This window comes from Heterocephalus glaber, unplaced genomic scaffold (assembly GCF_053883595.1).
Source record: "Heterocephalus glaber isolate CG9 unplaced genomic scaffold, H.glaber_assembly_v1.0 deba00001429, whole genome shotgun sequence".
NCBI lineage: Eukaryota > Metazoa > Chordata > Mammalia > Rodentia > Bathyergidae > Heterocephalus > Heterocephalus glaber.
Genome location: NW_028258294.1, coordinates 36,013,222 through 36,040,224, shown reverse-complemented (window position 1 = coordinate 36,040,224; position 27,003 = coordinate 36,013,222). Strand labels below are relative to the sequence as shown.

Genomic DNA, 27,003 nt, shown 5'->3' with positions numbered 1-27,003 from the left:
CTGATACATATGGTAATCAAAAATTCAATCGGGCATATTTTCAGATACTTGACCGTCAAAATTGCTGTGTGAATTAAATGAGGGATCAGTTTTGTTAAGTGTGATAATAACATTGCACTTAAGAAGGAACATATCTGTGCATCTTAAAGGTGCACACTTCCACATTTAGCACTAAATGTTACAGGCTATAATTTACAAAAAAATTCCAACAATGAGAATGGTAGAAATTTGATGGTTAGGAGTGAGCAGTGGATATGTGGGGGTACGGGGGGTCATCCTATTAATCTCTACTTTTATGTGTACTTGAAAATGTCCACAATAAGAAGCTATAAAAAAAAATAAAGGCACACCTGTAATCTAGCACTCTGGGAGGCTGAACCAGGAGAATTACAAGTGCGAGCCCAGCCTGGGCAACTTAGTGACTTAGTGAGACCCTGTCTCAAAATAAAAGATAAAAAATGAAAGACCTATGGATGTAGCCAGTGAAAAGGCCCCAGGTTTAATCCCCAATGCTGCAGAAAATAATGCATGAAGCAAATATGGAAAAATGTGTGTCATTAAATCCAGATGATAGTCAATAGCAGTTCATTAATCTGTGGTCTCTCTTTTCCATATAATTAAAATTTTTTAAAAAGTTTTTAAAAAACTCAATGAGGAAACATATGAAAGCACCTGGCACTGTGCCTGGTACATAGTAAGTGCTGAAATAAATGTTGGTGAAGTTTTCCTTCCTCCTCAAACAAACATTGGCCTGGCAGAGAAGCAGGCTTAGACTGCGGATCCAAAGAGCAGGAACAAGGGCCAATCATGGAAGCTGTGGGGAAGTAGGTTCCACCTCAGTGTAAAAGAGAATTTTATGGTTAAGTGGAATTGCCCCATTGTAAAACCTACATTTTTACATACACAGAGCTCCCCATCCCTGAGAATATTCAAACAGAGGTTGCCAATTTCCAGAGCTGTCACAGAAGTGGTTTTTTAATTAATGGGACAACTTAATATCATCAAAGGGGAAATCTCAAGTGACCACTAAAATTCTCTCCATCTCTAAACTATTAGGATGCAGTGCAGTTGACTGATATGAACCAGGGCTTGTTTTTCTCCTCCCCAGAGCTGATCACTGTTGCAGCATCTGCAGAGAGGCACAGGGAGGACCAAAGAACTCTCTTCACCATCTCCCTCCCTCCCTTTCCCACCTTCCCTCCCACCCTCCTGTTTGATCTGCACACAAATGAAAGATTAAGTGCTCAGAGAGGAGGGGTGGGTCCCATAGGGCTCACAGAGGAAGCTTCAGAATCCCCTATTTGGAGGTTGTGGGGCAAATGGGTGAGATCCTCTTCATGTAGGAGGTGCTACCAACTGGAATCGCTCCAGGCCTCTTTTGGCTTTTATGAACCCCTGGGAATCTCTGGGCTACAAGGCCATCATAGAAAGAATGCAAGCAGAAGACAAATACCTTGGAACTCTGGGTTATAGATTAGGAAGAACCTGGGAGGATCATCCAGGCAGGTTCCTAGCCTTTGGGAAGATAAGGTATTATTATTTACCCCATTTTACAATGGAGAAACTGAGTCTCAACAAGCTCATGTGATTGTACAAACTAACAGAACTTCTGAAGTATTGTGTGTTGGGAACAATCCTTAGGAGAAGACAAAAAGTCCATGTTTTTAGCTCCAGTGTAGTATGACTTCTCATTCTGGCATGACTCCATTGTTAGCGGCTCTCAAACTTGGAGAATTTCTGAGGACTCATCCAAAGCTCAAACTAGCTCCTCCAGTTCAAGTATCCCCTAGTCCCACACCCATCCCTAGGCCTGTACCCAGCACTGTTCTTCACCAGTGAGCTCTCAACAATGTAAGAGGCCAAGGCTACAGTCAGAGGGATTTGTGTTAAATATGAATACAACATCCCAGTATACAGAATTTTAGAATAGATGATCAAAAGAGGATCCCCAAGATTCTGTGTGGAATCCCCTTTGGCCAAGATAGTCATAATACCCAATGGAATGAGGAGATATCCAAGGATTAGTCTGCTGGAGGTGCTCATGGTCAAGACCAGATTCCACTTTTACCTCTCCTCCCCTTGGCACCTAGTAGATACTGGATCAGCAGTCACCTATTCTCCTTGACCAGACCCCCCAACACAGGGAGCTGGGTGTGGGCCCTTAGAAAGGCCACCTGCTTTCCCACCTCTGAGCTGAGCCAACAGCTCAGCCTTGCAGGCCTGGCTCATTTGCATAGCTTTGGCAGCACTGGGATATGAGTTTGCCTGAGGAGCAATTCACTGGGTGAGGGAGGTGGAAGCAAGAACCAAGAACTGTTCAAGCAGGATTTTTCACTTCTGCCTGGTAAACAATGCAGAGAGCGTTCAGCAATGAGGCTCAGCCTCTCCCATTTCTGGACTGTTTTCAGCAGCTCTGTTCCTTAGTATAACCCAATAGGACTGCCAGTGATACTGATGACCACTTGGCCACTTGCTGGCACTTATTAGAATGGCAGTTATGAAGAGTGCCAGGACCTTGGAAACACTTCTGAGCAGCCAGCCACGAAGCAAACCCAGAGACTACCAGCATGGTCATTTAATCTGGTTAAAGCATTTTTTTCCCAAATACTATGCCTAGCTCTTTAGGTACTTAAGATTCCTCAAAGGAATTGAGCAGTGTGGCCTATTGATCAGAGTTCTGTTCAGAGAACACATAGTAAACTGATCTCTAGGGTCATTTCCAAAGCTATTTTATGCTATACTTAGAGCAAGTGGCTTAACTGCCATAGCCTTCAACTTCCCTTAAATGTTCAAAAGTTTCTGTCCCCATTCCTGCCACCTTAGTAGTGAGGAAATGCCTAGGAGGAACGTGAGAATAAACCTTGAAGGCACCGGAAAAGCAGAACACAGGACCCAAGCTAGCTGTGTGTGGGGAAAGCACTGGTTTAGGAGCTGGGGTGGGGTGGGGGGGTCTATGTTAAGTCAAAACATGGACAGCAGATGCAAAGTCCCATGCATGCCTGTGTGTGTGCAAGCTGTGCCCAGGGCCGACATCACTAACAGATAACAGGACCCTTTTCCTTTCCCTAAACTCAGTGTTATGTGACCACCACTGGTGACCAAAACCAGCTCTCCTGAAGACACCCACTTACTACACTAGGAATGGATGATCTCTTTGGTTCCCTCCAGACTCTGACTACCTATGGATTTGAAGGTTTTCATGATTCAAGTGTTCTATTTCTCTGGTCCAAGGGAGAGAAGAGCAGAATCCACATGACTATCTAGAGAGCTTCCTTGTGACACAGACTACTGAGCATTCTCATGACTGTCCTCCGTATGCATGCTCATGAGATTGGACCCAGAGCCTGCTCTCCAGTCCCTTCTCATAGGTATCAAGACCTGGGCCACGTCATGTGCAACAGAGGAGCTCTGCTGGCCCCTTTGCCGAAGAGAAGCCTAGCATCCTCCCAGCTTCCCATGGCAATTTCTCATGGCACTCTTTGTTAATGGAGAGGCTTTTCACCATGGTCTTCCAATTTGTTAGGAAATAGAGTTTTTTTTTTCTCCATATGTGCTATAGATGGGGCAGGCTCCCATTCATTGCTCCTGAATCTCCTGTTGCCCATACACTGATGCTACACATCACCACAGGGACCCCAATTGTGTAGCATAGTCAGGGGATAAGAGGGCATCCTGGGAAGATGGCACCAATTCTCAGAAAAAGTCCAGTGAATAAGGACACTGCCAGAGGAGCGAGCAGAACCTGAAGATCTAAGTTCTCCATCAAAATCTCCACTCATAGTCCCCTGGCCATGGAAAAATAATAAAACTCAACTTCAAAGAATGCTAAAGAATTTCTGTTAAATAAGAGCTCTGTTTTGGTTGCACACAGTAAGCATATCTCAGAGGAGCACCCCACATGCTATTTTTCCATCAGAGCTTTTTCATGCTAGAGGTACCACAGAGACTCCTAGTCCTGAACCTGCTATTTATAGGTGAGGAAACTGAGTCCCAGAGAAGCAAGTGACCAGATCTCTACACTTTATCGTGTTATCTCCAAATGAAACCTCATATGGAGTTGCTACAGAAACTCAAGGTGGGTAAAATGAGACCTTTAGATTTTCCAGAACTGTAATTATCATGTAGTCTTGTTGAATCCATCCCATCACTTAGCACTGGGTCCTTGGAGGAGGTGCTCTTTCCACCAGCTTCTCCCTTTTTCCTGCCCACCCTCTACTTCCTGAGAAGTAAAGATAAGCTGGAGCTAGAGATATGACAGATGCATCTCCTTGGGAGGGCTCCCTGTGGGGCTTGTCACAGAGTATGTGTCCAACACTGGAGTCTTGGACATGTGTGGACACAACATGTGCTGGACGCAAGTGAACTCACAGGGAAGCCTTGCAGAAAACTGTCCATACGCCCAAGTGAGGAACTCTAGATTGGCAGTTGGGTCACCTCACCCACTATGTGGACACTTTGTCCACCTGGGGCAAATGATAGCAAACAGCATTGGCAGGCACTGTCCTAAATGCTTTACAAATATTGTCTACTTTGATCCTCAGTAGCTCTATGATGCAGGTACTATTATTACCCCCACATTATAGATGAGAAAACTGAGTGAGCTTTCCATAATAACAAACTCAAGGTCAGGAAGGTTAGGGGAGGCTTTTCTAACATATCAAAAAAGTTTAAGGATGCAGCAATTCATATCAAAGTGTCTCTCAAATACAAACTGGTTCATGAAAAGGATCCTGCTTGTTAGAGCTAGAAGTGGTCTTAGGGATCCTCAGTTTCAGGTTTCAAGAGGGGAGGTGACCTGTCTAAGGTCACAGGTTGATAATACAGATAGTCCAGCATCCATTTGTCTCACACCTCCTCAAGAAACAAGAAAAACAAAACAAAATTGAGATAATTAGTCTGTGATCACCAGGGGAAAGTCAGTCTGAGCCCAGAGCTACAACTCACTCAGTGGTCCTTTATCCTTGAGCCCAGATATCTTTAGGACACCGAGAGGGGTAAACTCAGCCCAGGTGCAGGAGATGGGGGTGGGGTGGGGGGTGGATAAAGACCTAGCTGGTTCTCCTGCCAGGTGGAAGTCACTACAGCCATCTTGTAGAGATTTGTCCAACCACCAGCAGATCTCCAGAGCCTGCGAGAGCTGGCAGGGAATCCAGCTATGTGTACTCTCCCTTGGATAACTTTGAGACCCAGAGCCGACATTTGCCAGCCAGCTTAACCTCTTTCATCCATGCTTCTTCCCTCCTCAAGAAAACCTTAATCATCCTCATTTGAATTTCAAATGACCTTTTCCCTCTCCCCTCCCCACCCCAACAGGCTTTGAGGCAGGGATATGGAAATTAACCCTGCAGTATGGAAATCATCACCCTATGCAAATAGGGTGCTGAGACCCCGTCGTCATAGCAACTACCTGGTTTCTCCTCCTTTCTGCACCTCTCTGGACTCCCTGGCTTAGATTTCTCATTCCTCTTCCCAGCTTGATCAAGGGTAGAGGGTAGACAAGCCCCCTATTGGGTCCCTTGTTGGAACTGACAGAAGACAGGTGGGTTGTTCCTAACTGAGGTCATCTTGGAAGCCAGATCTACCAGGCCTCCTGCCTGTGCCACCACCAGAGCAAACCTAGACCTGGCACACCCAGGCGAGGTTAGCTGCTTGTGTTTTCAGGCTGGGCTAACCCAAGAATGGGCTAGGCAGCGATGGGGACATTCTGGAAACTGGTGGACACAACAAGGCCTCCAGGGTGGTGGCAGAAGAGTGAGGACGTGGGGGGCTTCAGTGGTGCCAGTGGCAGGAGATAAAAGGCGCCATATGTAAAACACCATGTAAATGCACACCTATTATATATTGTTTGAGTCAACAGCGCCAGTGGTTTTTGGGAGATGTCTGCAGCTCCCTTTCCTATGCTCCTGGCTTGGCAGGAAAGTGAGCCTTTCCTGGGTCTCCGGGGCCCTGCTGTTATCCCAGGAGCTCCCACCAGTGGGCTCACCAGTCCCAGGAGGGTACTTTCAACTGCTGGCCCCTAGACATAAAGTTCAGCCCCCTTGGAGGACTCTGATTATGCTCCCACTGGGCCCTGCCAGATACATAGGCTGTAGGCTCAAATGAGAGGGAACACAGTCACAACTTGGATGATCTCATGCAGGTTTCCTTTAAGCAAGCTCAGCTCTGAATCTGCCCCTGTCCTGGCAAAGCAAAAATCATGGGAATGGGGATGAGCAGAAAGCTGGACTCTCTTGTGCTTTTTGCTTGTTATCCATGGCACTGCCTGGAAGTGGGCTAACAGACAAGCCCTTCCATGGGGAAGGTTTAGACACAGAGACCCTCCAGAAAATGCCGGCCTGAGACTCCACTTGCCATCTCCCCTGGCCCTCCAGTATTTCCACCCCTTTCACCCCTCCTACCTCCAAAAGAAACACAACCACCAGAGAAGACCAGCTGGAGGTGTGCCCAACCCCAGTGTTTGAGGTGGGGTGTGGGGGTGGGGTGCGACAGACTTCCTGCTTTTCAGTTGTCTGGGTTGGGACTGCTCCTCAAGCCCCTAGGACTTACCCTAATTTGGTCGCTCATGGCTCTGTAAATTCTTTTTCCACTTGCTCAGCACTTTTCCATACCAGGTGTTCATTGTCCTAATTGTTTCTTGAGGAGGGGGGTGGGACCAAGAAACCAAAAGCATTTAGGCACAGCTTGGGGGCTGCGGGACTATGATCTGGGGAGCCTTAGTGAAGGCTTAAGGCTGGGGAGGCTGCAGTGGCCTGAGTCTCTGGACACTGCTTTGTGGCCAGTCTCCCAGCATGCTCCATGTGGCAGTGCCATTGCCACTCCACCCTGCCAGCAAAGGACATGCTGCCCCCCCCCACCGCCCCCATCTCCAGAGAAGATATTCCAAGGAGGTCATAGATTTCACCAGGGTTAGCTGTATCCATTGCTCACAGGATGCCAAAGGAAAGGGACATTCTTATATACAATGCAAACTCCCCTAAGGCAGTGTATCTCAAAGTGATGCCAGCAAGCGAGGCTGGCTTGTGTGCTGTTTTTAGGGTCCAAGACCAGACACATACAAACAGTAAGGATTGAGAAACACGAATAACATCCAAGCCCAATCAGTGGCATTTCCCTGCTGAACTGGTGCAGAGCAGTTTGGGAGCTGCCCAAAGTATGCAGTGAGCAAGAGCTTTGTAGTACAGTGCACAACAGAACTGGGACCTAAGTGATCTGTGGCAGGCTGGAAACCCTAAGATTGTTTGAGAAGTGGGAATAATCACTGAGGAACGAATGGGAACTCCCATGGTAAAAGATGGCTCATGGACGATCCCCATCTGGCTCCTTCTATTTTGTCCCCTCTTAGGTTTGAGAGAAAGTGCAGAGATGGCACCCAAGATTTTGAGGGGCCTATCTCCTTAAAGACACTTTGGAAAAGAAGAGGGAAAGGCCTTGGGCAGGGCTGCCCACTGCTCATGGCTCATCTGAGCAGCATGGTCCTGCCCTGTGGGTTGGGCTGGGACTCCATGGATGAGCAAGGGTCTGTGACTGGAAGTCGTGGCACAGGTATGAGTTGCCACTGTGGCTGTCTCGCTTGCCAGGGTTCTCTCAGTGCTGGAGGCAGGCAGGCAAGTCCTATACCACAGGCCCCTCTCTCGAGACCTCCAGCACACACAGCCACAGTCTGAAGCTTGGTAGTGAATCACTGCCTTCTAATTTCCCTGTTACAGAAGCAGGAGATAAGGCAGGATGGAAGACATGCTGATTATAGAAGGCCAGAACAAGAGGCTTATGTTGCAGCATGAGGATTGTGGGGGAGCAATATGAAAGGACTGACAGGTACTTGAGGGGACTGTTATCTTGTAAGAATAGGTAGCCAAGAGATATTGTGTTGGTTTTTCTTAGAGATAGAAGATAGGTGAGGCAAAAGAAATCTCTAAGATGAGGAAATTCTCTCATTTTCCAGGGATGGTTTTGAAATATCTCCAAAGGGAGATATGCCATGGACAAGATGTCCTCTCAGAATCCTCACACCTCAGGAATTCAGATCAGTTCCTTCTTAATGTCTGGAGAACCATGGCTTCATTCTGCTCTTCTAGAGAGGTGAGATGAGACTCAGACCCTAGAGAGCACATAGTCCATTTCCTAGTTTTATTCCTGCGGTGCCCTCCACCCTCTATTACTGTGAGGAAACGCATGCCCTCGACACTTGTCTCACATCTTTCAATGAGAGATGTCCCCTGGATGTTTTCAGTAATCATCAACCTAGTGATAATGGTGTCTTCATGTGTCTTCACTTCTTTTTGAAGTGCTTTTACACCCACTCTGTCACTTAATTGTAAACAGGGAGGGTGTGTGTCTGCATGCTCACACATGTGCCTTGGTTAGAGATGGCTGTCAATATAAGACTGTCTATTACACTTTCCCCTAGGTCTCACTGGCTCTCAGATACTTCCTAGATTTCTCCTGTCCTCTCTACCACCTCAAGACTCACTTTATTGGGGCTGGGGATTTAGCTCAGTGGCACTGCGCCTGCCTTGCAAGCACAAGGTCCTGAGTTCAATCCCCAGTACCAAAAAAAAAAAGATTCACTTTATCAATATTTGGACTGAAAGTTAAACTACCAACCTTAAACCTCACATCTTGGTGGCGATCCTCTGCTTAGTTTCTTGGGAACTCAAGAGGGTATAGATAGTGGGAACCACAAATGAACTGATCTTTGGCCATGAGAGTGAGTTCAGTCTTGGGTCAGCTGCCCACTATTTCTCTGGGATCATAGGCGACGCACTAATTCCTCCATGCCTCCCTGGAGCTCTCTGTAAAGTCCCATTCAACTTGCTTAAGGCCATGCTAGAGCCGGCTGTGGTGGTCCACTCCTGTAATCCCAGCGCTGTTGGAGGCTGACACAGAAGCATCACAAGTTCAAGCCCAGGTTGGGCAATTTAGGGAGACTCTGGCTCAAAAGGAAAAGAAAGTTGATGATATATCTCAGTGTGAAGGTCCTTAGTTCAATCCTCAATACTGCAAAACAACAACAATAACAAAAACAAGCAAACACCAACACAGCTATGCTGGAAGTTCCTAAGGTTAAGTGGTGAGACTTTCTGTGAAAGGTCCACAAATAACTGATTCCCTGACGTTAGACATTCTATCTCACAGACAGGACAATTGAGGCCAGGAAGAAAGGATAAATAAGAGAGATGAGTAGCAATGTCAAGCCCCTCCCTCACTTCTGGGGTCTCCTTTCTTCCCCTGAGTTCCCCTCCTGGAGTCCTTCCTTCTTAGACCTTTGAGCAGGACAAAGGTGCCAAGGTACTTGCTCCCTGGTCATCTGAGTTTGGAACCCTGTCCTACCCCCTCTGTTAAATGACAAGGGAGGCTGCAGAGGGATGGAGGCTAGGACTTTGGTGGAGACTGGCTCAGGAGGCAGTGGGGAAAGTTCTCTGCAGGCTGATTGTCAACCTTCACAGTTCAGCAGAGGGAGGGAGTTGACCCCAGCCCTTCTCCTCTCCTCCCCAGCAAGTGCGCTTTGGCTCCGACAGGGCTTTTTTCCTTGGACTAGATCAGTCCACCTACAGGGGATGTGGCTCCCTCCAGCCCTGCTGTGCCATCCTCCCTAATGTTGGCATTTGTCCTGATGCGCCAGTCTCTTGTGTCCTCTGTCCCTGTTTCTCTGTGTTGGTCCCCAGTCTTCCCACCACCATCTTTAAGTAGAAAGTACTAGAAAGATCCAGGCTCCAGTATGTCATGTGCTAGACAGGTGATCTTGGGAAAAGCAGCTAGTAATCTCTCCCACCCAAGCCTCAATTTCTTCATCTGCAAAGTGGGATAATAACACTGGCTCTTGTAGAGTTCTTGTAAAGGACAAATGCATGACGTGTTTAAGAAACCATTATAGATACAGTTGTCGGTTATCCACATGACCACATATTTCTGCACTTGAAGTAAAGCTCTTTGAGGACAGGGACTTTTCCCTACCTTTCTGAACCCAGGGTCTGAGCTGAAGTGGTGCACCGTAGATGGTAGTTAGGGGTCTGCCAGCTGGGCCAAGTAGAGGATCAGAACCCACTCAGAGCAAGACCACTGGAGACTTCAGAGGGGAGAGTGATTAAGAAGCTGAAAAGAAGGGAATGGGGAGGGGGTGAGGGAAACAGCCCAGGGAAACTGTTCAGCGCTGGGAAACCCATATGCAAATGTGAGGTGTACAAAGAGATGGGAAAGAGTTCTGAAAAGCAGGACTATGCACATAGCTTTTACAATTCAGCCCTTAGAGAATATGTAGTCCAAATGCTTCCTTTGTAGGGAAGAAAATAAAGGTCCATCTGGGGAAACACTTGCCAAATTATATGCAGGGAGTTCATGGCCCAGCCATGATAAGAACCTGATGGAGTCACACAGGCCTGAGTTTGATTCCTGGTAGTGAGCTGTATGATCCTGTGATCAAATCAGTTTCCCCATCTCACAATTTCCTCCTGAAGAGAAATGGGATAATGATGTTTCTATCTCATAGGTTTATTGTCAGAATTCAATGTGATGGTGTACATAAAGCTGCCCACATGAGGTGGGTCTGTGGAGGAGGCACTGTAAAAGTTCCTGGACCTCTCTGCCTTCCTCCTGAGCCCTCCACCTTGCCCTCTCTCCTGTTTAAGCTTATGATGTCAGTGGCATGGTCAATGTCATAGGGTTGGCTGATGGGTACCGTCAGTTACAGCCTGGCAGTTCGTGAACATCATAAGGCTGTATTCTCATCAACCACTAACTGAGAACAGAAACATACTGCCAACCTTAACAGTGAAGAAAAGGTAGTAACAGGTAGAGATGTAATAGGAAGGACACAAAAGCTGATAGTTCAGAAATCTAAATAGAACTTGGCTTCAGTCCTTTGTGTATGGGAGCAGGGGTGGGAGACAGAAGTTCTAAAACTTTGTCTGGACCCTACTGCTCCTACAAAGACATTCTGAGGTCTCAGGCAATTTGTTGTCTTCCAGGCAGGAGGAAAGAGAAGGTTGCATGCCCTGCCAAGTCTCCCCACCCGGGAAGTCTGTTTTCAGGTCTGAAAATGCTCTCCTTGGCCAGTGTGGATGGGAATTTCACTTCTTTTTCCCGGCTCCCATCCTTAGTGCTGCTTGGGGATTTCACAAAACGCTGAGGGTGCTCACAGGGCCCGGGGGCTTTCTAGGTCACCTTTTTAATAGTGCCTTTAAAACCCAGAGACAAACCACCTATTAATTCATTCATGCTGGGAAGGCAGAGGCATCTTTTAGAAATTCAAAGGAACCTATTAAACAAGTAGGTAGACATTGTAACTCATAATAAGCTTTCCTCTTTTATAAAATGAGTCAGAATGACTTTCCAGGAAGTTTGGTTAAGTAAATCAGGACTTCTTTTTTCTTGCTCTTAAATACATGCTGTAATTTGAGGATCACCTAGGCACGGATGCTACAGGGATTGGATTGAGGGGAAAGATTGAGGGGTGGTAGAGTTTCAGACAGCACAGAAGTTGCAGACATCACTGTCTTCTGGGAGTTTAAGAGAACCCACGCAGAATATTTCCCTGATTGATGAACAGAGCAAAACCTCTGGGGCTGAAGCACTGGCAACAAATGACAGGAAAAGAGCAGCCCAGCCACTTGTAGCCTGAGAGCCCTCAGCAGCAGTGCCCATTCTTCACTTACAGTCGGACTCTGTAATGCTGGCTGCAAAGGTAATGATGATCCCAGCTGCCGAGCACCAAGCACCAGGCTAAGGGCTTTTGACATCATGTCAAGAAACTCTCAACACGTTCTCTAAGGACATTAATTTTCTCTGTTTACAGAAGAGACGTGGATAAATGATCAGGTCATGTAGCCAGTAAGCAGCACAGCTGGACGTTTTATCCCAGGTTGAGTTGATCCTAAATCCATAGTCTTTAAAGGGATCTGTTCCTGCCTCCTGTGGGGGCAAAGTGGCTGGTCTGAAATCACATAGCCCATTGACAATATCCTAGATGATAGTCAGATTCTGATGGTCCTAGTCTATGTTCAGATTTGTTCTCCCTGAACCTATTCTATGCATAGCTCTCACAGTCCCAAATAAGAGGCCAGAATTTGCTCAGATTATCCATAACACATTAACCTCCTGAATCTCCCAGGATCAGAGGGGACCCCCGCCCCATTTCCTGGCTCACTTTTTAGGGTTCTGTGTGGCTCATTCTTACTCCCAACACTGTTCCCTGGTTTGGTCAGGGTAATGAGTTAACAAAGGACCAGTGCCAGTGCTAAGTGTGGTCTTTCTCCATGTGGACAGACTTGGCTCTAGTCACCCTAGGAAAGGGCAACCCAACTTCTCACTGGACTCTGATTTTTCTCTAGAGAAGAATAGCAGTATGAGGACTCTTTCCTTTAACTTCCAGCTGAGCTGATCTCAGGTTCTTGAGGTTGAAGGAAAATTTCTTCTCAGCTGGGAAGGAAGGACAGATGCCTTTTTCTACAGACTTTAGTAAAAATATGCTTAGCCAACAAATCAATTGAAAGATGAGCGCAGGCCATGTGTGGTGGCACCCATCTGTAATTCCAGCACTCAGGATGATAGAGGCCAGCCTGGGCTACATAGTAAGTTCAAGGCCAGCCTGGTCTACACAGTGAGACCCTGTCTCAAAACAACAACAACAACAACAACAACAACAACAAAAGATAGGTGCAAACGGCCCTTACTCTCCTTAGTCCAGCTGTTCCTCTATATGAAGCAAAGACTGTTCCACTATGTACATTGCTATCTGTGCAAGTAGACATTGTTTCAGCCTGGGCAACTTAGTGAGATGCTGTCTCTAAAAAGGTACTGAGGATGTGGTTTGGTGGTAGAACCCCTGGGCTCAATTCCCAGTAGAACAATATTTTTAAAAATAATGAATAAATTGGGGAGCAGAAAAATTTGTGGCAAATGTATCCTGCAGATGAATCCCCACCCCTAGCTGCTTTGTTCCTGATCCCAAATCTTTTAGCTTTAAGAGTAGAGCTAGAATTTTCCAGAGGATTTGAACAAGAGTCTAGCTCTGAGGGACATTCATTCTCTTCCACTGCTTATTTCTATGTCTCTACTGATTCAGATGAAAGGCTAGTTGAGGTCTTGTTTGGATGCTATTAAAGTTATTTGGTAGTGTTACAATTTCTATTTATCTTTCTTTATGTTCTTTTTAATTGTATGAAGTTTTCAAATCAAGGGTTGGGCTATGGATGTATGAAACTTTCTTCCCAATTCTTTTCTGTACCCTTTTTCTTCTTGAAAAACCAAAGTTATTTGTAAACACCAAGCCTTCCTCTCTGAGCCTATTTGCCACTCACATGCAGGTAATTTGGAAAGGCAAAATTTTGTGCTTCGTTAGTTAGTTCCTTTAGAAGGACTGCTGAAGAATCTGGGACTGAGAGGCTCTAGTTCCATCCACCAAAGACAGACCCTGCCTTTTGTCAGTCACTGGGAGCTGAAAACACAGCCTACTGCCTCTAGAGGTGTTGGAACGGCACATGAGGAAGTGAATCACAGGGCCGGGGATTTAGCTCAGTGGGTCCGGCGACTGCCTCACAAGCACAAGGTCCTGAGTTCGATGGGGCGGGGGGGGGGGGGGGGGAGTGAATCACAGCTGGATGTGATGGTGTGTGCCTGAAATCCCAGCTACTCAGGGACTGAAGCAGGAGGATTGCAAGTACAAGTTCCAAGGCACCTTGAGTAACTTAGCAAGAATCTGTCTCAATATAAAAATTTAAAAAGCTGGGGATGTAGCTTAGTCATAGAGCTCTTCTGAGTTTGCTCTTCAGTACAGAAAAGAAAGAAAGTGAATCAAAGGACTAAGGGTAGAGCTCAGTGGCCGAGTGCTTGCCTAGCAATTGTGAGGCCCTGGGTTTGAAACCCAGCACTGCAAAAGTGAACTACCTCCTTAACTTTTTAAGTTTTGTTTTGCTCCTAAGGTTCTGACTCCTTCTGGGACTGTTCCAGAGGTTTGTTCCATTGAGACCAATATCTACTATTCCAAAGCTCTGAGGTCCTACCCCACATATCCAGAGAATTCCCTCAGTTTCTAAGACCCAGCTTTTGGGTCTGACCAGCTGAAAGAAGAAGCAAGAAGAGACACTACATGCTGGACAATTTGTAGCCACTCCCTCCCCTCCCCTGCTTGCCTGTTCCACTCCCCAAAAGAGAAGACCCTTACCTGGCTCCACTTGGCTGAGGGTGCTGCGTGTGTCCGTGGAATCTGCTACATCCCCACTCATCTTGATATCTGCGGGGAAAACACAACTGATTTTAATAACAGGTCACAATTTTTCTTGCTATGACATATGTGGCTTTAACTAAACAGCACAGATGAATATGTAATTACAACCACCCTCAGACTTTCAAATTCCAGATTCCTGAACATACAACCATTAGAATATTCATAAACTTGGGGGCACAAATCCCCTCCTCCTGTGCTTGCCTCCTCTCCACGCCTTTCTGTCCCTCTTTCTCCACTGCTGCTGCACCATCTCTCACCTTTGCATCATTCATTGCCACTTCCTCCTATCACCAAGACTCAGATGGTAAAGATTTAACAAGGGGAGGGACATAAGGGTGAGGTGGGAGAACCCTTCCCACCCACCCCCACTTCCTGTACAATTTGGGGGTCTTTATTTTAGCTTAAGTAGTATTCCTCCCCACTCTACATAATAACCCCACCCAAAGGTAGGAGTACCTTTTCACTCAGTTCCTGCCTCCTCCTCTATCTGGTTCTCAGAGGTCAGGGCACTGTCTGGGGGTCAGACCTTCTGTGTTGCCTTTCTTAGAGATTTTGTTCTTCGGAGATCTTTACTTTCTCCTACTCCTTCAACTTGCTCAATGAGAAAGGGGTTGGCAGTGGGTCACTGCTCTGCCCAGGAAAGCATACCTACACGGGGCCCCAGGGTTGCTCCAAGCCTTGCTGCTCCATCCTGCTTCATTTCAATAAATTAAACATTTACCCATAACAGACAGCTGCCACCACCTACGAGGCCCCTAAGTCTCTTCCCTGGTCAGCAGAGGGAAGGAAAGAGGCAACTTTGAATGATCTCTCTCTCTCTTCTCTCCTTATTAAACCACTGGAATACTGAAGTCTTTAAAGACAGAAAATTCTATTCAAATCATGCTGAGCCCCCCTTCACCCCACCCTCTTCTCTGGGGCAGCACTTTAACTCTTTCAAACCACAGAATGTCTTGGTAAGCTAATTTGCATACTCAGCTCCCCAGCCAATCCCAGTCAAGGAGGCAGCCTTCATTTGCATCAGGTAATCAGGCAGTTGGCAATCTGGCTGCCTGAGGTCTGGAGAGGATCAGGATGAGGGGAAAGGGTGGACCTCTGCCACAGGAAAAGAGAGGAGAAAGCATATGTTATTTTTTAGGGCAGTGATGTGTGTGGTGCTCTGGCAGAGATTTATATCTCAGGGTGCAGTGACTATAACACTAAACAAAACAGAGATGGGGAGTCCAGACACTCAGAGGTATTAGAATGCTCCAGAAATAGGGGAGGGAATAAGGTAACCCTGGGAGTAACCATGCTTTGAGTAGTTTTTTGAGACCTGCAGAGTTCTGTGGACACCTCTCCGGACACCCATATTGCACTGAGTGGTCACAGAGCTCCAGGGAGACTCTGCAACCATACCTGACCCCCAGGTATTTGGGAAGTGCTTCTTGAGCCTAACTTCAGTCCTTCTCACTGTAGTTTCAAACTATCTATACAGACTGCCATACATAAACATGCAGAATAACTAGTGTGGGCCACTTGAGCACATTTGCAAAGGGCCTCTGCAGCTGCTTGCTACTGCTCCACTACCAGGGAAGTAGGCTTCACTTTGTTCTGTGAAGTGCTAGCCCTAGAGCTGAGCAGTATTTAGCACTGATGTGCAACTCACACTTCCCACAGGGCTATTCCACAGTACTGAGCACAAGGCCGCAGGCAGAGACTGTCAGGAGAGCATGGTACAGAAGGGCTCTCCCTCTGCTTTTAACCTGTATCAGGGGAACTAGGGTGGAGAACGTGGGTTTTGGCATCAGACAAATCTGGGTTTAATCTCAGTGCCATCATGGACTCTTACTAGCCACATATGTGAATTTTCTCACCTAAAAAAGGGGGAATAATAAAACATACCTCCCACAGTTATTATGAGGGTTGTGAAATAATAAAAACAAATAAGCACCTAATAAATGAACTCATTAAATAGACAACAGCTCAGACATTAGTCTGGCTCCCCTCTCCTCCTTGTCATACTTTTCCCTTAGTGCCTTCCCCACTGCCATGAACAGCTATAGTCTTGTGTTTTAGCACCACTGTAACTTGTCCTTTACCCAGGAAGCCATTAGCATTCTCCAAGTTCTGCCTTCATAGAACAAGTGTTCACGGGGACGGAAAAGATGAAGAGGCAATGAAGCAAGGACGACAACCAGAGTCTCTGAATTGACTTATTTCCAACTCCTGACATTTAAAAAGGTAACTTTTTGAGCTAAGGTATAATTTTATGCTTGTAACTCAAACTTTCCTCCAGTATCCATTCCTTGTATCACTTTTAAGTACACCCAGAAGCCATCTCATTCATTCTTTAAATCAACTTAAAATTTAGTCTTAATTATGTCTAAAAGTTACTGAAAGATATTATACTCACCCCCTACCTGCCACAAGCTTGTGACATTGTGAGAATTTGGGGTTGGCTTGGGATTTGAGCCTGCATGGAGAGCATGGTGCGATGACGGGTAAAACCTCTCCTTCAGTCCCATAGGATGCTGGGATACCAAGAACCTGTTCCTGTTGGGTAGGAGGCTGAGGTTGATGGGTGGGACAAATGCTTAGGTCTCAGCCTACAAATGGGCCAACATCGAAACTCCTGAGATGCTGTAACCCTTCATCTGTTGGACAACACTTGCTGGGGGCGAGTGAGAGAGGTATGGGGTGGGGCTGGGCTCCTCTGTGTTCTTATCTCATCCGACTAATGATTCCCTTTCCTGCGGAGCCTTGGCTATGCCATGTAAGAGCCAGTTGTCAGAGTAGACCTTCATCTGTGTCATCTGGCACTGCAATGCCCTGAAGCTGGCCTTTCCCTCCCCGTCCTTGGCATGACCCAGGAATGACCTCTCCCCTACCTACAGGCTGAGTGTCCACTGTGCCCTGGACCTGCTGGGACAGGGCTACTAGGGGAAAGCAGCAGCCCCACCCTTCTCTCTCTGAGAGTCACCTTCATGTCCTTGGAAGGGACTGGCTTATCTCTCACATACTTGCTGTTGGGAGCACTTCTACCAGGGGGACTTTAAGGACCTAGTGGTCCCACTTCTGAGTCAACCATGGCTCCAACTCTCTGCTGAAGGAGACTTCTCTTGTCTCTTCTTTTCCCTCCCACAATCAGGTCTTTTAGCTCAACTTTTGAGCTCTGACTCTGCATCAGTCTGGACACTCAACCTCTCTTTCCCAGCTGTGTTGGGGAATAGCTCACAGTAAGAAGTGCAGAGAAACAGACACCCTGGGGCCCACCAAGTGTCCCCCTCTGGCTGGCTTCAGACTATTTTTTTCTACCTCTTTCCTCCCTCCCTAGCTCTTGTCAACACTTCTGCCTATCTATCATCTATCTTTGTGGTACTAGGGATTGAACCCAAGGCCTTTGCACTGAACTACATCTCCAGCCTTTTAAAAAATTTATTGTATTTTGAGAGAGGATCTTGTTCAATAGCTAAATTACAGGTGTTCACCAACACGCCTTGCTTTTTCTCCTGTTTTTGCCCTGGAAATGTGGACCTCCTCCTTGGCTGGGAGGGAGCTCCTGTGCCTGATGGCCCCATGCCTGTTCAGGTCTTTGTACTCGGTGGGAGAGAAGCTTTGCAAAGTACCAGGCGCTGAGGCTCTGAGCATACCTGAATCGTGGCTTGTACCCCAGTTAGTAGAGTAAGATGATGGCATTGACTCAGGGCCCCCAGAGCTAGCTGAGCCATCTGAATGGGGGACAGGAAGCAGGGAGCAAGTTTGTGCCCTAGTTAGCTCCAATTCCTCCCTTTCACCTCATCCAAACTGTCCCAGTAAATCAATTGAAGAAGAGTCCCCAAGGGCCCAGTGCTGGGAATTTATAGGGGAAGTGCTCTACCAAGGGTTAACAGGATACAGGAATGCTGTAAGGGGAAAAATAGGGTCAAAAGAGACCGAGTTTCTTTAAAGAGCATCCAAGACTAAGGGACCCTAGAGAGGAACTCATAATATGACACTCTGGAGGGAAGAGGGACACTCCCCCTTCCCAGCTCCCACAACAGGGTCCATACTGAAAGGCTCTGTATAGAAGATCTTGAGCTGAACAGCCCACCAAGACCAAGGAATCTTGCAGGGAGGCCTGACAGCCCCAGGGAAACAGACTAAAGAAATAGCTGGACAGAGCATGGTGGCACATGCCTGGAATCCCAGCATTCTGGGAGGCTGAGGCAGGAGGACTGCAAGTTCTAACCCAGCCTAGGCAACTTAGCAGCTTATTGAGAACCTGTCTCAAAATGAAAAATACAAAAGGGCTGGGGTTGTAGCTCAATGTGAAGACCTTAGGTTCAGTTCCCAGCATAAAGAAAAAAAAAAGGGAGAGCCAGCAAGAAATTGTGGAGATGAGCCAGGCAGTCTACCCCAAGGTGGATGGATGGCCTCTTCATGGCCAGAGGATGAAGGAGTTCTCCAGAAGCATCGGCCTGGAGCTGGCTCCAGGGGAAGCCATGGGGGCTTGGCTCTCTCTTCCCAACCTCACCCCCTCTCTTGCGTTAGATACTTAGCCCCTAGGCTGCTTCCCTGGCCAGCCCCAACTGTTCCACCTCCTCCCACTTCCCCAGAGCAGAAGCATCCAGTGGAGAAGGAGGTTGGAAAACCCCCAGGAAGTCTCTGATCTTCTCCTAAAGAACTCCCCACCTCCTGCTGGGGTCTATCTTTGAAGAAGTCTTCTTCCCCTTTGAACTCTAGCCTTCTTGACAGGAAATGAAGGAAAGAAATACCTTCAAGGGGATGCGCCCCAGGTTGGTTGCCCCAGCTCCATGTTGGTGCCATGGGCTTTGGAAATAGTCTTTGCCCAGACCCGGATAATAAGTTGGATGGTTCCTCGAAGCCAGCCTCACTAGCCCTTCCTGGCAAGACCTGGGTAGCCAGAGTGTCAACACCTCTCTGCCAGCCAGCTTTCTGCTCAGCCTTGCTGGAAAACAGGGATTGGGCACCCCGGGTCCCTTGAGCACCCATTGCTCCTTGTTTTGGGGACTGGTAGGACCCAGGAAAAGCCAAAGCCTCCAGCCTGCCCTGCTTCTTGGTGTAGGTCAGGGGAATTGCCTTCTCCTCCCTACTCTCCCAGAAAGGAGAGCAAACCACACAGTTCAGCCACCCGGAAATCCTAAATAAAGGTTATTGGATTCTGCCTACTTTGAGAGGCAAGGTGCTGACTTTAAAGCGGTCAAGTGAGATACAGCTTTCTTCACCTCGAGTGTTCTTTGCTCGGGCCCTCAGATGTCCACCGAAACATAAGTCCCCCCATCCCTATCCTTGAGCCTGAGCCCAACCCTTTCATTTAGCTCCGGCCCTAGCCCAGCTGTGGAAGGAGTCAGCAGGATACGTGGGGATTTAGTTCACTCCATGCCTATCATTCACTCACACAGGGAAAATGGACTCCCAATGATACTTTTCCTGAGGCTTCCCAGCCCTTAGGAGAGGAAGTCGCGGGAAATGGGAACCAGAGGAGGATCTGTCACCACCCACTCTGGGACACAGGTTCACCATGCACTGAGCCTAGACACAGCCAAGACCCACAGAGCATGAGTGGGACCCCTCCCACACATACTGACACACCTGAAACATGTGCACAGGTAGTGCATGCGCCTTAGTGCTTAGGACATGCCACCTATGGGGTCTGCTCCATGCTGTCTCCCAACACATGCAGGGACAGGCAGATGCTGATTCACATGCTGCACATGCCCTTATTGATACACATGTGGCATGGCAACTGCCCCACGTGCACCTCTGTAACTGCCCCCCTTCAAAGCCCCCCACACAAATGCCCCCGTTGGCTCCATTTCACACAGGTGTGGGGACACTGACTGCACAGCATGTGGATACACGTATTTTCCTCTCTTATGCACTCCCAGGTCCACACCCCAGCCGAGTAAGTGAACACCCATCTCAGCAAGCTCATGGGACAGCAGCAGCGCAGCACACCCGAGTTCCACACAACTGCCAGCTCCCCGGATCTGGGGGTCCCTGAACCCCCCGCGCCCCACCTTCATTTTTTCCAAGGTTCCTTACCCAGACTCCCTCTCTTTAGTTCTTCAGACACCTACCCGCGACGACCCGCTATCCACACCGCCCTCTCCTGGCCGCTGGGGAATAAGCCCCCCATGGCAAGGTGCCCCTCTCCTTTCCCACTTTCTGTGCGCGGTGACACCTGTCAGAGCGCCCTCCCTCTCTGCGTCTCACCTGGGTGCATGGGCTCCAGATTCACCATCCTGCCCCAGGTGGGGCCAAAGCCAGCGCCCCCCCAGCCCCCCAGCGTCTGCCCCAGCCGGGCCCCCTGGGAAGCCAGGGTCTCCTTCTTTCCGCTCCCGGCCGCAGCCGCTGCCGGAGCCGTCGCCACCGCCGTCGCGCGCTGCGCTGCTCTGGCCCGGGTGGCACTCGGCGCGGCCAGGATTGCCACACTCCCCAGGTGAGCACGCGGCGCGGGGCGGGGGCCGCCGGCCACACCCCCTGGCCCCGGGCCCAGGCAAAACAGCGATTTGCATATGAGGAGGTGGGGGCCCGGGAAGGAGGTGGGCGCTGCCGGGGCGGACCGACCAACACCTGTCTGCCGTCTGAGGGACCCGGCCTGATGGCCCCTCCCCAACACACCCGCAGCGGCCCAGGCTGTTGTCCAGCTCGCCCCTGGGCCTGAGCCTCCGTCTGGACTGGCTCCAGAAGAGAGCGCTACAAGGAACCTGGAGTGTTTGGAGAAGCCGCGGGGGTGTGCTGGAAAGAATCTGGTCTTGGAATCCTACCTCTCAACGACTTACCAACTTTGTGGAGGGGACAAGGCTCTTCACCTCTCTGAACTCATTTTACTAATCTGTAAAACGGGCCAAGTGCTAATCAAAACCGGCGTCTCTCTGGGGTAAGCAGGCGGGCAAGCCCACCTAGCCTCCGTGGCTTTCTCAGCTAATGATCACATTTTCTGAAACAAGGGCCGGGGATTTAGCTCAGTGGTTCCGCCACCTGCCTTGCAAGCACAAGGACCCGAGTTTGATCCCCGGTGCCAAACCCCGCCCCAAACAAACAACAAAACATTTTCTGAGCCAAGACTGCTGCCCCTTGCCTTCTACCGCCCACCTCCAGGTCCAGAGTTGCCTTGAGGCGCTGTGAGAGATGGATGTGAAGATCATTTGCCAGTCCTAGGGGTTTCAATGACAGCCACCTTCCAGAGCTTGGGAGTGACTTGTCCAAAGACACGATTCCCAGACAGAGCCTGGCTGGAATCAGGCCCTTGGACTCCCATTCCAGTGCTCTTTGTAGACCCATCATCTCAGACTCCACTCATCTCTGCTTCCCCTGCTCTTCAGGTGCCAGTAGAAAGCCATATGTGGACACACAGCAGGAAAGGGCCTTGCCTGCTTTTCCAGATGGGACTCCAGGTCAGCCTTCCATCCCTGCATCTGTGTCCTGTGCACAGAGCAGGTCCCCGGCTTCTCTGCCTTTAGGCCTCGCTTGCAATGTTGGTTTCATCTTCTGCCCCAGCAATTCCAGTTATCCAGCATTTATCACACTTTCACTGCGTGCTAGGGAGAGTGCTGACCCACACTTTAAAGGCATCTTTAATGCCTTTCCATCCATTTAGTGCACACAACACTATACACTATGGTACACTGTAAATCGTGCCATTATTATCTCCATTTTCCCCGATGGGAGTTTGACTTGCCATGTTACAGTTAGTAAGTGTCAGAGCTTTCTTATTTTATTTATTTATTTATTGTTTTGGTAGTCCTGGGGACTGAACCCATGGCCTTTGAGGTGAGATATATCCCAAGCCCTTTTTTATTTTTTAGTATGAGACAAGGTCTTGCTAAGTCACTAAGTTGCCCAGACTAGACTCGAGGTCAGGATCCTCGTGTCTCAGCCTCCCAGAATGCTGGGATTACAAGCATGCACCACTATACCTGGCCTGGCTTGGAATTATTGATCTAAAGCACTGTTCTCTACTCTCTCGATGCATAATTCACATGCTCCCTCTTTCCAGTTGGAATTTTATCTGATCTCTTACTGAATTGCTGTGGCACTTCACTGTTTTTAATAGCCTTTATGACAGGTTCTGACCAGCTGTTTCGTCTGTTGCCCCCAGAGCCTGCAGCAGTGCTGAACACACCCAGGCCTCACAAGGGGTTCAGTGGGTGCTGAAGGGGTCTTGGAGTAGGAAGTGCCCAGTGTGTCTTCAGGGCCCCGCAAACCCCACTCCCCCAGTCATGTCCACCTCCCCAATCCAGGCAGGAAGGTGGGGGCAAGGGCTTCTCTTTTGCTGCTTCTGGTTCAAGATCAGATCTACAAATGCTTCTTGGAGGCCCAGGAGCCCCTGTGAAGACATCCTCAGCCTCTGTCCCATCCTTCCCGCCTCTACTTCAAGTTTGGCCCCTTCCCTGACTTAGCTTTTAAAAATCTATTACTGTACTCACCTGCCATCATCCTAGAAAAATGTCTGCACAAAGTTTATATAGCCTGAGTGCATGTGATTTCCATATCTCTATTTACATATAATTTGCATGGTCATGGGCACCCGGGGTCTCAGGTCTCGTTCTCTGATCACCATATCCCGGACCTGATACACTTTCTTATATACAAAGTCACATTTTTCCCCTTCTGAGCTTTAGATTCTCATTCTCTCTCTCTCTCTCTCTCTCTCTCCCTCTCTCTCTCTCTCCTTCCCTCCCTCCCTCCCTCTTTCTTTCTCTCCCTCTCTCATACTGAGGATGCAATCCTTTTTATTTTTTATTTTGAGGCAGGGTCTCACCAAGTTGTCCAGACTGGCCTTGAACTTGTGATCTTCCTGCTTCAGCCCCCTGGGTAGCTGGGATCACAGGTGTGGGCCACCGCTCCTGCCTGGGCTTTAGTTTTCCAGAGTCAGAGAAGTTTGTATCTGATGATGATGTCCATGGGCCTTCAAGACCAGCAGCCTACAATTCTGGAGGTGGAGCTCTTAAGGAGAGAACAGTGAGAAAGAGATACTCAGGGGTTCACAGTTGGAAGCATCGGGTGGGGAGGTGGAAAGATAGGAGGGTGGGAGGGAGAAGGAGGCAGATATTACCTCATGTTCATTCACTAATTCACTCAATAAATAGACTGAGTGCTTCCTCGGTGCCAAGAATTGTATTACATGCTGAACACATGTACTCTGTTTTAGTTTGTTTAGCATTTTTGTATGTATGTATGTATGTATGTATGTATGTATGTATGTATGTATTGTACTGGGGATTGAACCCAGAGCCTCAGAACTGCTAGACAAGCACTCTACCACTGAGCTACACCCCAGCCCTTTTTATTCTGAGACAGGGTCTTGCTAAATTGCCTGGGCTGGCCTTGAACTTTTGATCCTCTTACCTCAGCCTCTGGAGTAGCTGAGGTTACAGATTTGTACCTCCACATCCTGCTTGTCAACATAGCTTTCGATGGAAAGTACAATCATGAGCCCTCTTTTATAAATGAGGAAACTGAGATTCAGGGAGATTGACACAGCTAGTGGACGGTGGGGATGGAACTTAGACCCAAGCCCGCCTGACCTCAGAGCCTTCCCTTCTCTCTTCTGTGATCCTGAAACTTGAGGTAGAAGGAACCTAGACATCATCCTGACCCCCACGTATGGGGAAGTCCAGGCCCACAGCAGGAGGGATTTACACCAGATCACGTGGCCTTCTGTTCTCTCAGAGGCCTTAGAAGGCCAGAGTTGGTTTGTACCCAGTGTGTAGAGCATGTGTGTGGGAGGACAAGGGGGGAGAGACAGACAATCTATTTTCTCCCCCTGACTTCTTTGATAATCATTTTAATTGGACTGAGCATGTAAAAGACCCCTTTCTCCCATCCCCCATTTCCTGGCACTCATAGTTTTGTAAAACCAGGTTTTTGAGTTGTGGACTGGTGGGGGAGGTTGCTCCCTGGCCTAATAATCTGTTTGCCTGGGAGAGGAAAAGCTGTGGGGAAGAGGAGATAGGAGGCTGTCAGGAGGTTAAAAAGGAACAGAGGAAAGAAAGGAAAAAAGAAGCAGGGGCAGGAAATTTCAGTGCCTTTGGACATCAAAAGAGTGGTATGCAAATGAAATGCAAACGAAATGCAAATTATCTTTCTGTGCCTTACCCCACCCTGTCAACATCTGGAAGATTTTTTCCCCCAGACTAGCTAAAACCTAACTCCAGAATGCTGCGTTTCCTAAGTGGTGATCCATTTTGACCCCTCCCTAAGTCCTCCTGTTGAGACTTCTGACCTTGGCTGCTCCCCTAGAGGGTCACGAGCTCTCCAGGGCTGGCCTAGCTGGTCCTCTTTCTCTCTCTCTCCCCCTTCCTACTTCTCTCTATCTCTCCCCTTTTTTTTCTAACCCTCTCTTCTTCCCTCTCCTTCTCCCTCCCCCTCTCTCCCCTCCCTCTCCCTATTCCTCTTCCTCTCCCTGCTGACTGAAGTCAAGGCCTTTGCCCTGAGCCACACCCCAGTCCTTTTTCCTTTAAAAAAAAAAAAAAAAAAATTGAAACAAGGTCTTGCTGAGTTGCCCAGGCTGGACTCAGACTTTCTATCCTCCTCCCTCAGCCTCCGTGAGTGCAGGGCCTCTGCCTGCACTGCCTTGCCCAGCTGCAGGCTCCTTTCCTCTTTGAGCATCAGATCGGCTTCTTTGGCTTCAAGGACAACGAGGCTCTAGGAGTCCAGCTCATTCCCAATACATGGGCTGGAAATGGCGGTCTCCTTGGAGAGAGGGAGGCATGGAGGGAGGCAGCCCCTTGCCTATTTTCTCCCTCCGAAGAGGAAAGTGGCATTGTCTTGGCGGCAGGCCCGCTGCATACTCCCATTTCCTGTCCTGTCAGGTGGACTGAATTGTCAGGGCTGGGAGAAGGGTGGAGAACGAGGCGTTCTGGAAGGACACCAAGTGACAAGTCCCTTCTAGCTCCTCTGGTCTGCCAGATGGGCTGCAGGGCACAGAGCATGGGGGTGCAGGGTGGGGGTCGCTCCCTGCCTTAGGGTGATGGATGGAAGGAAGGTAGAGGCCAAGAAGAACTTTCAGGCCTGTTTTGAATCATGCCTGAGTACACCTGATGGCATCCTTGCTATCCTGCCCTGTTCCTCTCTCTAACTTCCTGCCAGTGCCTACCCCTCACCCGTGTGGTGCATTGCCCATTTTGCCCTCAGTGGTTTAGGATCATAGATTTTTTTTTTTTTTTTTTTTTTTTTTTTGCAGTACTGGGGACTGAACCCAGGGCCTTCGCACTGAGCTACATTCCTAGCTCTTTTCTTATTTATCATTTTGAGACAGGCTCTCACTAAATTGCCCAGGTGGCACTTGAACTTGCAGTCCTGCCTCTGCCTCCTAAGTGCTGAGATTACAGGTGTGTGCCACTGTGCCTGGCTATGGACTTAATTTTAAAAACAGCATAGTAACAACTCTGTCTTCCAGTCAACGGTTTTAATTTTAAAGCCACTCTAAACTTTGAGCTGGACTTTTCTAATTGTGCCTCTGACAAAGCCCTGGCTCAGCCAGACCTTTCCTGACTCTACTAGTTTACCTCTAACCAGGTACGCTTCCTAACTACTGCAGGCTCCAGACAAGTCTAGGCTTAGTGCGCCCTCTTGTGGTAGTCAGGGAGTGTGGCCCTGACGTTTGCATCCTTACCTGAAAAGCTGGAGAGGCCTCCTCCCAGAAGCGCCCGCTAACTGCTAACGGGAGACCCACAGGTGAGGGCCAGAGTTCCAGGAAAGCCAGAGATGTTCACTTTCAGACTCAGACCACTGTATGGCCCTCTAGTCCTTGCCCTCCATCAAAGGCTGGACCTCACCACAGAACCCCTAGGAGCTTAGAATGTAATAGCTGTCTGCCCTCAGGAACACACAGTCTGCTGATGCTTGTGGACCAGTAAGCAAGCCCCTCATCCCATGGCCTGTGCCATAACAGGAAAGTAGAGGGTGCTATGGGAAGCTGCTGTGGGGGACACCTCGCCCACATTTGGAGATAGGTGTTAGGAAGGACATCTTGGAGGAAGGAATACCTAAGCTGAGATCCCCAGTGAGAAGGAGTCAGAATGATGCAAGCAAAGAGATCAAAGGCCACAAGAGGGAGGATGGAAGGTCGAGGTCCCCAAGCAATACAGGCAGGGACTGTGTCCAAGAAGTGGAAAAGCATGAGTGAGAGTGATGCTGATACTGCAGGGAGGGACCCCAAGGTAGGTGGACATTGGTTGCCAACTTTCAGTAGCAGATGAGCTGGGACACACATCACAGAAGACTATAGCACAGCCTTGGGTCTCCAGTCTGAGAAGTGCTGGGGAAGAAGGTGCTGGCCAGATGTCTGCCTAGAAGGAACAGGGCAAAGAGGTCAGCAGAGAGGGGCTTAGCGTTCTGTTTTTAGGATGGGAAGGAGGTGAATACTCTCAGGGTCAATGTCAAGGAGGCAGGAAAGAGAGAGTAGAAGAGGGAGAGAGGGAACAACTTCCCCAGAGAGGCAGGTCCTTGAGGAAGAGGTAGGGGCTGGGCTTCAGAGCCGGGGAGTGGAGAGCAGGGATACTTCCTCCATTATAGGAAGGAGTCCAGAAAGGTGGGAGGGATCAGAAAGCAAAATGCCACCTCATCCTATCCCTTTCTGCTTAGGAACAAGGACCTTGTCACAGCAGGATATGTGGCAGGAGCCAGGGCCAAGGCAGTGAGACAGTCATGCCAGGGGGTGTGGGCACCACCCCTGAAGTGCACAGGGCCAGGTCTTGCTCCGTTGGGCCTGGATCTTGAGCATGCTTGTGACCCACAGTCTTTCCCTTGCTGCACCGGAAACCTCTGAGGTCGGGACCTTCTCCTGTACT

The 27,003-nt window shown here is 48.7% G+C and overlaps 1 protein-coding gene across 7 annotated transcripts in view; it reads right to left on the bottom strand.

Annotated features, from left to right (window-relative positions):
- The window catches only part of Pou2f3 (POU class 2 homeobox 3), a 78,990-nt gene extending 58,369 nt beyond the window's left edge, over positions 1-20,621 (bottom strand). For 2 of the 7 annotated variants that reach the window (XM_087212547.1, XM_021237767.2), the window contains exon 1: positions 14,159-14,227. Coding sequence is in view for 5 of the 7 variants with exons in the window: in XM_021237766.2 (XP_021093425.1) it covers positions 14,159-14,227; positions 16,617-16,728 (181 nt within the window). In the remaining 2 variants the exon portion in view is untranslated. Of the gene's footprint in view, positions 1-14,158; positions 14,228-16,616; positions 20,357-20,419 lie in introns of those variants that run through there. The other 5 variants (XM_004856809.3, XM_021237766.2, XM_021237765.2 and 2 more) reach the window with 5 other exon arrangements.
- Between the last annotated feature and the right edge of the window lie 6,382 nt (positions 20,622-27,003).